At 47.1% G+C, this 11,429-nt stretch overlaps 4 protein-coding genes across 4 annotated transcripts; all 4 read right to left on the minus strand.

Moving 5' to 3' along the window:
• Window positions 1-2,139: 2,139 nt before the first annotated feature.
• BDW43DRAFT_280142 (transcriptional coactivator p15/PC4 family protein) lies at window positions 2,140-2,932 on the minus strand. Its single transcript, XM_032042391.1, has 2 exons — window positions 2,536-2,932; window positions 2,140-2,475 (listed from the first exon to the last, which is right to left on the minus strand). The coding sequence occupies exons 1-2, from the start codon at window positions 2,821-2,823 to the stop codon at window positions 2,245-2,247; spliced, it is 519 nt and encodes a 172-aa protein (XP_031899192.1). The 5' UTR covers window positions 2,824-2,932; the 3' UTR covers window positions 2,140-2,244.
• A 106-nt stretch (window positions 2,933-3,038) lies between these two features.
• Window positions 3,039-6,404, minus strand: BDW43DRAFT_280144 (PX domain protein). Its single transcript, XM_032042392.1, has 2 exons — window positions 5,630-6,404; window positions 3,039-5,582 (listed from the first exon to the last, which is right to left on the minus strand). Exons 1-2 carry the CDS (start codon window positions 6,193-6,195, stop codon window positions 3,077-3,079), a joined length of 3,072 nt encoding a protein of 1,023 aa, XP_031899193.1. The 5' UTR covers window positions 6,196-6,404; the 3' UTR covers window positions 3,039-3,076.
• A 100-nt stretch (window positions 6,405-6,504) lies between these two features.
• Window positions 6,505-7,402, minus strand: BDW43DRAFT_280146 (PaaI family thioesterase). Its single transcript, XM_032042393.1, has one exon. The coding sequence runs from the start codon at window positions 7,324-7,326 to the stop codon at window positions 6,889-6,891; it is 438 nt and encodes a 145-aa protein (XP_031899194.1). The 5' UTR covers window positions 7,327-7,402; the 3' UTR covers window positions 6,505-6,888.
• A 216-nt stretch (window positions 7,403-7,618) lies between these two features.
• BDW43DRAFT_280148 (DDHD domain-containing protein) lies at window positions 7,619-11,418 on the minus strand. The gene is made up of 4 exons (XM_032042394.1): window positions 10,333-11,418; window positions 9,487-10,240; window positions 8,126-9,337; window positions 7,619-8,053 (listed from the first exon to the last, which is right to left on the minus strand). Exons 1-4 carry the CDS (start codon window positions 10,967-10,969, stop codon window positions 7,936-7,938), a joined length of 2,721 nt encoding a protein of 906 aa, XP_031899195.1. The 5' UTR covers window positions 10,970-11,418; the 3' UTR covers window positions 7,619-7,935.
• Window positions 11,419-11,429: the final 11 nt, after the last annotated feature.

Consider the following 11,429-nt stretch of genomic DNA (forward strand, 5'->3'; position numbering starts at 1 on the left):
GCAACCCAATGGCCCCATGGTAGTTTCGTATCTTATTGCCCACACATGTCTACAGTGTCCGACTTCTACTCCGATTTTCTTTTAAACCAGGTAGATTGAAACCCGACTAGAGTCGAAATCCCACAGAGTTGCCTCGTTTCACATTCGCAGGCGGAAATATTCTCACTGTGATTAGATATCGGTTGGGGCCTTTACTACCAATCTATGTAATATCAACCCTGAGTCTCCACAAATCGTTATACTAGAAATCAGTATATAATAAATCGACAGGCACGCTCAATCACAGGGATGCTAAAAGCCACCCCAATTGAGCCACTTATCAAAGAAGCAGCTCTATACCCAGCGGAAGTCCTGCTAGAAAGACGCCAGAGAAGAAGCCCTTAAGCAGGCAATGACCCCCTATAAAGGCCTAACAATGTGGTCAGATGGATTACGCCTAGAGAATGGATGGACCGGCGCAGGCATTGCATGGCTAGAGCCCTCAGACACCTGGAAGACTAAGCGGGTGCCGCTAGGGCGGGGGAAGAGGTTTTTGATGCAGAGCTAGCAGGCGCTTACAAGGCACTTGAAATAACAAAGCAGTTGGGGTATAAAGGCCCTATCAGGGTTTTATTAGACTCCCAGGCAGCTATAGCTCGGCTATAAGACAATAGAGCTGGCCCAGGGCAAAGCTGGGCAATCCAGGCCCAAGATACAGCCCGAAAGCTTGAGAATCAAGGATGCCAAACCACTATCTAATGGGTCCCAGGCTATCGAGGTATACTAGGGAATGAGAAGGCGGATCAAGCTGTTAAGATAGCTGCAGAAAAGGCCCCCAGAGATATAGACAGGAACCCCAGTCTAGCGTATCTACGCAGAACATGCACTGAGACAAACCGGGCCCAGAGACAACTATGGCTTGTACAGGCCCTGGAGAAATGATCCTACTGGGCTCAACAGCGCTATCGACCCCAGAAAGGATGGAAACTAGATCTGGCAGTAGGAGCAGCACCAAAATGCTCGTCGACACTATCAGATAAAGGTTGGGCACGCAGCAATACCGACCTACCTGAGTCAAATAGGGGTCCAAGACTTACCTATACGTCAGAGCTGCCAGGCTCCACAGGACCCTAGTCAAGGCAGGAGTATCACCATCCAGATGGGGGAAACAGCCCCAGAATGCGTCTCTTTAAGAATCAGAGGGCCATGAAGGTCCTGATGATCTTCCTTGCAACAACAAACATCGGATACTTTCCAGGGGAAGCAGCTAGGAAGATAAATAGAGCCTCTAGGGATAACTTTTGGGGCCTAGAGCTGGTAGAAGAAGCAGAAAGTAGAGGGGAAGGGTAGTAGAAAGGGCAATCTAGGCACGCCTAGATGACGCCCAACAAGTAATAAACACCGAGGAGGGCATAGCCCAAAGGCTCTGGCGCAGATAGGCGGTTCGGGCGAGGAAAAGGACTAGAATGAGCACACTAATGATAAGGGGGCCGGTAGAGCCCCTAAAGACTATCTAGAGGTAGTGTCCTAGGCCACTGCCTAGGCACATGTGTCTGTCGTAGCCAATGGCTCGATATGGACGATAAACTTGATTAACAATAATAATAAGTCAGTATATAACTGATATGATCATGACAAAGTTTAATGCCCCGGCGCTGGCATCAGGCGTCCAACTTTCTACACGAGAGACAAGAAACGTGTCACCTGTGCAGAAGTCTTCCAGCAACGGTACCCTGCGATCCTCCGGGAAGCTTTACCTACGGTCAGGTCCTAGGCACAACGGACAGTATCACCGTAGAGATAGGGTCAAGAGATTGGGTTATGGACCCCTCGACAATGTTTCAGGACCTTTGGAATGTGGATTATATTGCCTAGAAGGAGGTGAGTATGCGCGAAGTGGTGGCATCCTATGGGTTATGAATCTCGAGAGGGCAAACGGGGAATGGCTAGAAAGGCGAATAGTGCTGCCGTCGCCAAAACCCTGGGGTTTGGTGGTTGGAGCAAAGTTGCAGTAGGACACCGCGCTCAATAGCACGCCATGGCTAGCTTAGCGGTTCAGTCACGACTCGAATTGTGGTACAAGAGGCAAGAGTGTGGAAAACGGTTTAGTTTTACCTCGTTTATAGGCATGATGCTATTACCGGAATAAAGGCCCAAAGGCATCCTAACAGCAAAGCCCTATCATTCTCTAATGAGACAATCACACCTAGATTACAGTAACTAAGTGATTTGAAAGCGTCTAGGCTCCTGTTCTAGCTCGAAAATTTACTCCTCACTCTCATCCTCCTCACTTGTAGCCTCGATATTCTTTCTCGGCATGCGTGAGCCTTCAAGCTCACCACCACTTGAAACTCCATCGTTCTCTTTATCCGTGATATTATTTCCGCTGGCATAGACTGGTCGTGGAACTGACACACCCAGGTCTTTGAGTGTAAGCTCAATATCAGGCAACAAGTTAACCAGGGAGGCAAACTGGTCTATTGGCAGCGAGATGCCCTAGAAGAATCATCAGCAGGACACAATAACGGTATCAAAAGACAACCGAAGTGGGCCAACCTTTTTGCCGGGGAGCTCTTGGCCATCTTTCTCATAGTACTCCCGGATATTGACTAATGTTTTTCCTCGAAATGAGGAAATAGTGACCCGGCGCATCTTCGATATCTCCCAGTAGCTATCTCCATTTGTATCAATCCCTTTTATGGCACTTGTATAATCTTTGTGGGAATTAGAAGACGCGGCACTTCTGCTTGGGGTGATCTTTGTTCTTTTCAAATGGGAATGTTCATCGTTTACAGTAGGACTTTCATTAGCACCTGACGCGCGCTTCCTAGAACTAGAAGCCATGGCCAGCGCTGATTTTCGAAAGTAATTGAGATTTATGAAATAAGAAGAGGCTTCTGTTGGGTAAGGTTGCCCTGGTTTTCTGTCTTTCTTTCTTTTTGGTGAACAAGGCCGACCGTTGTTACAGAGCTACTATGATAGAGCCAGGACACAGAGCTCCCATTTACTGTTACCATCACGTGATTTAGATGTGCGTATTCTACAAGTTAACCTAGTTACTCATATAGCACGCTGAAGGGCAGTTATTAAGGTTATGCTAGAGGATCACAGACCTCAATGCTTGTAAAAGAAAGGAGAACACAAGCCCTCGCGCAATAATTGGAACCTGAAGGCTATCGAAAACTTTTTCGAGAGCCTCCCGACTGGCAGCAGCTCCCATTACACCTGTCAAGGCCTGCGGCAGCCCCCGTTGTACGAGAGCTTTTCGTGCAGTCTCCCTTAGACGCTCCTTTTCAGCATCGTTCGGTGCTGACGGCCAAGACCTCGACTCCGCTTCTGTCGGGAGAATATTCTCACGGAGTTTGGTGATGTACAAGCCAAGCGCTTCGTCGGACGTGTTGGCCTCAATCATTGATTCTTGCAATAAGCCACGAATTGTTTCCAGATTTGGATTCCCAGGGCGTAATATGTATGACTTGGCGGCATTTAACAAAGTTCGGCGGATGTTCCAGGCGGATGACAGTGTATATAGTTCATTTATAACGGCAAAAATAAGTTCCACAGCTATCCGGGTTTCTTCTTGAGTAATGGGACGACCTCGACTTTCAGAGCTATTTCGAGCCACAGTGATCGCCTGCCCTTCTCGTCTGGTATGGGTATCCGCCGCTCGGGGTTCTTCTGAAGAGACTGATTGTTCTGACAAGTCACAGTCCCTAGAGTCTAAGATAGAAGAGGTACATTGCTCCATTTTTGCTTGACTTGTGCTCCCTGTCGGGCTGCCAAGAAGTACGTCCTGAAAGGGCTCAGCTCCATTCTCAGCTACCCCGCCAGAAGCAGTTTCAAACAGTGGTGAGCTATGCCTCTGATACCTAGAAGGCAATTGCGTATCATCTAACCTGTGATTTAGCTCCAGGGACGCTCTATGCCGCCGCGCATATCCAGCGTCCCCAGACCTGCGAGGGTAGGACTCGTTCGATTGCCGATGGACACTAGTATTGTCATTCTGAGGATGACTATTTGAAATCAAGTTTGACGATGTCTTCTTAACAGAAGCCACTCCAAATACTCCAGTCACACTACCAAAGACGGCCCTGCTGCCGTCGGAAACCCCCTTAGGTGCATTTGTTAAGACGCCCAGTACTCCTTTCCCCACGTTTTCAAGAGAAACCTGACTGGGAAAGGAAAACCCAGTCTTTGTAGATGTACCCGCCGATTCGGGGCCAAGACGTCCATCCTTCTCGAGGAACCGCTTCATTCTTTCGCTCTCCGCGAGTAATTCAATTTGAAGGGCATCCTGGAGGTATCGCTCTAGATTCCTCGCTAATGCTTGTTTTGTTTGGCCTTTCCAAGCGGGCAGAAAAGGATGATCATCTGTAAACATCTGCACCCTGTTCAATCTCGAAATCGTTCCCAAAGTGTCATGGAGTGACTCAAAATCCGTATATTTTCTAAAAATCATCCACCCAGTGCAGCGCGAAGACGCGGGCTCAATTTGGAGTAAGTAACTCGTTGTAGGTTTTGAGCGTAATAGTCCCTTGTCTCCAGGCTCTGAGCCATCATCTACCGATATGGATGCACGATGGAGAGTCAAGGTAGTATGTAAGTCGTTCTCCGGTGGTTGTTCCGATGAGGGGCAGCTCATAGAAAGCACTGAGGACGGCGACGATGGTCGTTTTGCAGTCTTTAGTTCCAAGGCCTTTTTAGATATAGGCTGATGAATATTCTCAACCGACTTGGCATTTGCAGTCTCTGACCCTAGTTGCATGGTAGCATGATCGTCAGTCCTTTCGTCCCCGTGACTAGAGCGCAAAGTAGAATTTTCATCATTTGAAGAAGAGCATGATTTATCGTCCCCTGACTGCCCCGCATTTTGATGCTGCAGGTCTTGTGCTGCAATCATGGCGCTTAGTCGTTTGGCTTCCACCATGGCTTCTTCAGTTGCTTTATCGATAGCAACACAGTCCCCTTGGACAAGCCCAGAGGGGTGTTCCGAGCTCAACTTCTTTCCATTGGCAGGCGTCGAGAGAGAAGCGTTCAAGATCTCGGAATCCTTGGCTGCGGTTACACCTTGATTCCGAGCCCCTTCAACACCAGCATCAATTGCGCTCATGATTTCAGATTTGCCCTCGTTAAATAGATGGATGATCCAGCCGTTGATGAACTCCGGACGTGAGAGACTCGAGATAGTGGACTCGAGGACAACTCCAGCTAGAATTTCACGGAGGAAATCCCTTAGAGGGTGCAGCGCATATGCTTTCGGTTCTAGGAAACTTGACAATATATCGTCGGCTATCAAATTTAGTTTCTTGCGCTGCTGCTGGCCCGCTAGGACATTTGCCAAACTGCTTTCCGGAAACATGTCTAGGTAACGCTGGATAGCCTGTTCCGACACCATAGGTGACCCAGCGGTCTCAAAAGCAGTAGACAACTCATTCAAGAATACAATTACCAAGGAAGATGAGTTCGTGAGGAATTCCAGGAATGTATCTGCTGTCCGTTTACGAGAGAGGTGTGTTGAGATAGAGGTGATAAAGCTAGTCAATATCCTCCGACAGGAGAGTGGAAACGTCGTCTCAGACGGTAATATGGGTTCATACCAATAACTTCTCTTTGGTAAGCTCGTATCTTATGTTTGGAGGCGAAATCTTACTTCACGTAGTTCTTGATCACCGCGTCGGTCAATGATCTCAGCGCGGCAGCTGTCTCTGGGCGGAAAGAAGAGTAATCCAGCTCTATTTCTGAAGCATCCTGGGAAAGCTTCTGAATGTCATCGTGCTTTAGTTCGATTCTTGCGAGATTGCGTTCGGGCCAATCAAGCAGCCTATGGGCTATATCCAACGCAATCTCCCTTCTCCTACTGGGAAATCGACAGTTTAGCTCGCTTCCGATAGGGTGAGTGCTCATCCCTTCCCATGATGCATGTAGGACAATGCCGCTAGCTACTCCAATTAGGAGCAGTCCGAATCTTCCTAGGAAAATATATGTTGCGCCCACCAGGAAAACAAAAACACCGAACAGAGTTTCATTGCTGGATGTAGAAAGGAAGTTAATGGCGAGGTCAACAAGCTCCCTTGATTGTGTGGCATTAATTCCATGGTTGTCGATGCTGCTCTGTTGTTCTGCTGCGTAAGTTCCAACACTTGCTTGGTCCGAGTGTTCGGTTTCATTTGGTTGGGAAGGGACATCACCGGGGGCATTCATAGCTATTGACCCCATGAAATGTGGTTCTCGCCGTGGTATGGTCGTAAGCAAGTAGCGAAGCCTTGAAGAACTGATCACCTTAACTTATTCATCGATAGTCGTTAGGTTGTGTAGGCGTAGTTACGTGTTCGTTTCCAGGCACTGTTTTTAGATAATTTAATGGTAAGGTAATAATAGTACTCCGGAGTTCACTTGACCTGGACCGCCGGTTACCTGGGTAGGCTAAATCCGACGGGAGATGTAAGTACCCATGCGATCAACAACTTTATTTTGATTCCTACGTACCGTCGAAGTTTTATAGTTGAAATTTAATTTTTAGACATACCGAGTAATGCGATTAACACTAATGAAAACTTTACAGAGTACATACTGTACAGTGACATCACGATGACTTGCTCCTACTTTGGAAGCCTCTAGCGCAAGACTTGGAAGGCCTTAAGAAATGTTCCATTCGTTATTACTTTGCTTCACTGCTCAAGAGCAAAGTATCTAAAGCAATAGAATGGATTTATTCTCCGCTATCCGAGTGAATCTAGGCATTCAAAGTATATGCGCTTCATGCCAGATGTAAAGAAGATGGCGGTGTGGCTCAGTCAATATGAAGCCTCTAATTCATTCGCTGCCCTCCAGGCTCGCTCTGGCTTTTGAGGGATTCTAAGGCTGCAATATGCATGCTGCTGTGTGATTTTCCACACAGACAGGCCATATTCATCGTACTTTAATGTACTTTGTATGAGTTCCTTGCGCAACAATGACTGTTTGTCCAGACTCCGTCCTTTTAGAGATGGTGATAGTCGTGAAAGCGAGCGATTTCCCCACTTTATTGGCCCGACCCTCGATCTCCAGCCAGTCACCAATGGCTGCTGTGGAAAGATAATTAACGTGAATATCCGTGCTCACACCCGTAGAGTCGAGGCCACAGGAAGCGATTGCTAACCCGCCTGCCCAGTCAGTGACACAGGCGGAGAAAACACCATGTAAGGTGCCTTTTGAGTTAAGGTGGTGAGAAGCAACTTGGATCTGGGCAAGAAAGACCCCTCTCTCAGCATTGTAGATGTCGATGTCATTGAGGAGAAAAGCATATATAGGGCTATTAGCACGGATGCGTTCCCAAGCTTGCTGAACTCGTCGTAGCTCTGAACCCATGATATATTTTTGTTGGTTGCTCGACACCTCTATGCTCGCGAAAGAATTGGAAAAGGGAAGTATTGCAGAATGGGGAGGACAAATATTTATTTCGTATGTGGGCCCAAAGCAAAAATACGCCGTGACAATACAGAGTACACCGTTCTGGATAGTGCCTAGGGCTACCTCGTATTTGTGTATGTATTTATGTACATATATATATAATGCATACAGACAATAAGGCGTTAGATAGTAGCTACCCGTAAAACCCAGCCTGAGGAAGTCAATATACGTTAAGTAGGCAAGTAGCAGATAGCCTGGAATAAATATATTTTCTAGATTCATACCCCCTGTATATTCCTGGTAGCTATAGAAGAGTGAGCCCGTCTGACCTCGGGTTTATTATTTGCTCCCAAGCCCTCAATTAAGGCAGAAATTCTCACCCATGAAACAAATGAGAATTACGTCAAGCAAACATCTACACTTCGGCTTTATTGTTTCCTCATGTAAATAACTGTATCCAGTGCGGTCTGGTAGTTGTTTGTAAACCATTTATGTTTGCCAGGACACTGTACATACGAGAAACTAAGGCGCGAGGATTGTGCCAGGCAAGGTGCTCTACTAGGTCTCTCATGATGGAGTTCTCCTAGATAGCATCTGTGAAAGCATGAAATGGTTAACATCCTCGTCAGCCCAATATGTTAGATGGCTAGCAATGCTGGCAATCAGAGATATATCGAAGGCTCCTCTAATATCACCAGGTCAGCATTCTCATTTACTTAAATGAATAGACCAGAAAGTTAAATAAGAGGAACTTTACTCTTGTATGCTATAGTCAACCCGCCCATTGGAATTCAAGCACCTTACTTTCGCATCCTCGATCCTTAATCGCTTCATGCGAGCCTCATTTTCTTGGTACTCAGCGGTATCATCGCTTGCAGTAACTGAAACATCCTTTGTGCGGCCATCTTTAGCTTTTGGAAAACCCTCATAAAGCGTCTCTAAGTCCGAATCTATCAAGGTAGGATGCCGATTATCAAGTATATGCATGGACTCGACATCCGTGGTTAAGGAGGGTTGTGGCTGAGTGGCAGAATTCGAGGAGCTCTGAAGGGGTATATCCTCGGAATTCAGGCCAAGACTGCGATTGAGTAAACTGCTCGCAACGCCTGACGTGAAATTGCTCCACAGAGACCCTACGCTTTGGCCGACGCGGCTTCCAATTATTGAAAGGCTTTGCCCAGAGGCTGCCCAGAGGCTTCTTTTGACCGACGGTAATGATTGTGGTCGGAGCGAAGACATTGCCGGGGATATAAGGGGTTCTATGCGATAGCTGACGGGATCGGAAGGATGGAATATATTATAAAGTTGCTCGCACTTTGGAGAGGAGACATGAGAGCGGTCATCATTAAATATAAACCCTGCATTGATATGAGGAGCATTGCTCGAAGAGACAGTGGGCGGTGTTTCGAGAGTCTCTTTTCCATCCATAGTTCTAGGGGCCTTGCTTTCCGATACGGATCGTCCAGCAATAGTTTTCCCTTTCAACATTTGAAAGAGTGCGATTGGAGAACCCAAACAAAATAGCTCCTTGCACTCGAACTCCAGTTGCTCGTCTTGCAGGCTGGTAGGCGGCATTTCTCGCTGTCCCATCGAGTCCGATGGCCGTTGTAGATCAGTTGTGGAACTCTCACGACACAAAATATCGAAGAGAATGGCGCTACCGAGGGAATGCCCACAGAGACTCACTGATCCCTTGAAAGAGGGATTCCTTTTCTTGAAAGTTTTGAGAATTCGGTTGCATTCCTGCTTAACTATAGTCGATATGCGCTCACAGTAAGCACTCTGGTATAAAAGCACATCCATTGCTAAATCAGATATCAAGTTCCGAACCGCAGGGACGCTATCGAGTGTTATATCAGCTAAGCCGGGGTAGAGGTCATCTTCGAAATTGTCTGCGTCTGCAATATCAAGCTCCTTGCGGTTATGCCTCATCCCTCGGTATGGAAAATCAAGGAGATGCCTCCAGCATCTAGAACAGAGAAATTAGCGAAGGCTTGCTTATGCATTCATTCTTCGGCTCTTCTTCTCTTGCACCCCTGCTTGCTCGAATAGAGCTGGCGAAGGGGCTAGGGGATCAGTGCATTGGCACAGCCAATTGAATCTACCTGGTTTACTTACACAGGGAGTACTTGGACACGGCAGTTATCGTGCTTATCAGTAAATGCTGAGTTGAGGGCTTGAAGGTCAGGCGAGGCTTTGTACACATTTTTCATGGTCTTCCGCAGGACATTCACATCATGGATGAAGTTGATACTCTCTAACCGTAACCCAAGTCGCTGCCCAATCCCATGTGTAACGAGAACTAAGTGATCAATCTCCCGTTCTCTATTATCGTCGTCAGTCTGTCGAGAGTCCTCCATCTCCTTTTCTTCCTGCCTACGAGCTTGCTCTTCAATCTCAGCTGCATTCCGCGGTTCGCCAGTAAGAGAGGACATCTGCCGTTCGAATGTTGATCTCTGGTCTACTCCAGAGGTGCTCTTGCTTTGAGAATCTTGGGAATGTGTTACTCTATGTTCCATATTTTCTGATGCACGGTGACTTTGGGAGCCTGGAGGGTGCGTTTCAAGAGTAGAAACTGGGCCTTGGGTTGATTTCCGATTAGGATTTTTCACATCTGACGCTTCCCTTTGTCGATTGATTTCAGCAAAACCACGTACTAATCTTGTACCTGGAACGCCACCCAGCTTCTGATACACTGTAGTACTCACGCGGGACATGAAATCATCATTTACCAGTAATGCTGTTGAGGAATCCTGGTATGTTACTAAGCTATTCATGTAGGCGCCGAACAGGCGATAACTGTGAGCTCCATTGGCAGGTACATAAGCCATTTGCCCTGAATTTTCAGGACGGCTGCGCGAAGTGCTAGGCTCTATAGGCCTCGTGAGCTTTTGCTTCTGTGCTGTGTGAAGAAGTGATAATTGGACAAGGTTTAGAATAACACTTATGGTCGGGTTGACGAACCTTGAACTTCTTCGAAACGCCACGGCCTAACTTTCAGATAGCCCTCTTCCAGTTGGGTCGCGAGATTCTCTTCACATGGCTTGATCGCCGAGCCGTCTTGGACAAACCATGTCCCCCGGCGAACTTCATATACAGGACCTATCCAATATGCCGGGCTAAGCTCCCTTGACTCCACATCTACATCGAAAAGATAATCTTCGTTGACGGGTATCTTTGTGACCTCCGGAGTATCGCCAATGGTTTCGTTGGGTTGATTCCCTCCTTTTCCATCTTCAACATCAGATATGTGTTGGAATGCGGTCTCTATGGCCAGTGAATCCTTGGGTGAAAACGGTATGAACTTTTTTGGGGGGGGGAAAGCTTTGGATGCGTCCCTTTTTTGCTGCAAAAGTTCCGGTTTCCATTTCGGGGAGTCCACGGCATAGAACCACCTCACTCGTAGGAGAGGGCAGTCTTTTGGATAGCGATGTGAACTTAGACGATGTCTGTGGGTGACAGTATGATCTTGGCCTTGAGAGCGTTGTAAGAAATCTGGCCTGTCATTAGAGCCACTGGCCGGCTGAGGCGTTGTACTTCTAGAGACATTCCAGGGAGAGATTGCCCCTAGGAATGTCCCTTTCTGACTTTCCTTTGACATAGAGCTCTGAAGAGCCCGAAAAGTGGGGGTGAAAGCCAATTCGACGAGACTACTGACCGATACCAAATATGGACGAGATCAAAAGGGGCTGGTTAGCCGGTGAGCGAGAACTCGGAAGTTGCAAATAAGTTATGATCAATGATCCTAGAACGATGTCAACAAACACGAGATACTGGCTAGGTGAGGTGTTAAAGGTATCGAGATTGGCAAGGCCAGGATCCTCCATGTCCTACCAAGAGGGTTTGCTCTTGCTTCTCTTCTAAAAAAAAAACTTTTTGAGAATACGTGGATGTCATATCACCAATCGTTGACTAGAAAAGGAAAAGGTTGTGGAGCATTGATTTGATAGGGTAACGAAAGTACAAAATGACCGAACCAAAATTGACCATATTGACTTTTAGCTGAGGCAATATAACCCAGTTTAACGTCTACAGAGTACTCCCGCCAAAAAAAAAAAAAA

This window comes from Aspergillus alliaceus (genome assembly GCF_009176365.1).
Source record: "Aspergillus alliaceus strain CBS 536.65 unplaced genomic scaffold BDW43scaffold_29, whole genome shotgun sequence".
NCBI classification, from domain to species: domain Eukaryota; kingdom Fungi; phylum Ascomycota; class Eurotiomycetes; order Eurotiales; family Aspergillaceae; genus Aspergillus; species Aspergillus alliaceus.

Excerpts from the sequence above, each read along its gene's own strand:
- BDW43DRAFT_280142 (XM_032042391.1), bottom strand. The coding sequence starts at position 2,823 with ATGGCTTCTAGTTCTAGGAAGCGCGCGTCAGGTGCTAATGAAAGTCCT. Across the intron at positions 2,476-2,535 it reads AAGAGCTCCCCGGCAAAAAG|GGCATCTCGCTGCCAATAGA; the intron begins GTTGGCCCACTT and ends TGATTCTTCTAG.
- BDW43DRAFT_280144 (XM_032042392.1), bottom strand. The coding sequence starts at position 6,195 with ATGGGGTCAATAGCTATGAATGCCCCCGGTGATGTCCCTTCCCAACCA. Across the intron at positions 5,583-5,629 it reads GTGATCAAGAACTACGTGAA|TTATTGGTATGAACCCATAT; the intron begins GTAAGATTTCGC and ends ACCAAAGAGAAG.
- BDW43DRAFT_280146 (XM_032042393.1), bottom strand. The coding sequence starts at position 7,326 with ATGGGTTCAGAGCTACGACGAGTTCAGCAAGCTTGGGAACGCATCCGT.
- BDW43DRAFT_280148 (XM_032042394.1), bottom strand. The coding sequence starts at position 10,969 with ATGTCAAAGGAAAGTCAGAAAGGGACATTCCTAGGGGCAATCTCTCCC. Across the intron at positions 10,241-10,332 it reads GCGTTTCGAAGAAGTTCAAG|AGCCTAGCACTTCGCGCAGC; the intron begins GTTCGTCAACCC and ends CGAGGCCTATAG. Across the intron at positions 8,054-8,125 it reads GTTGACTATAGCATACAAGA|AGGAGCCTTCGATATATCTC; the intron begins GTAAAGTTCCTC and ends TGGTGATATTAG.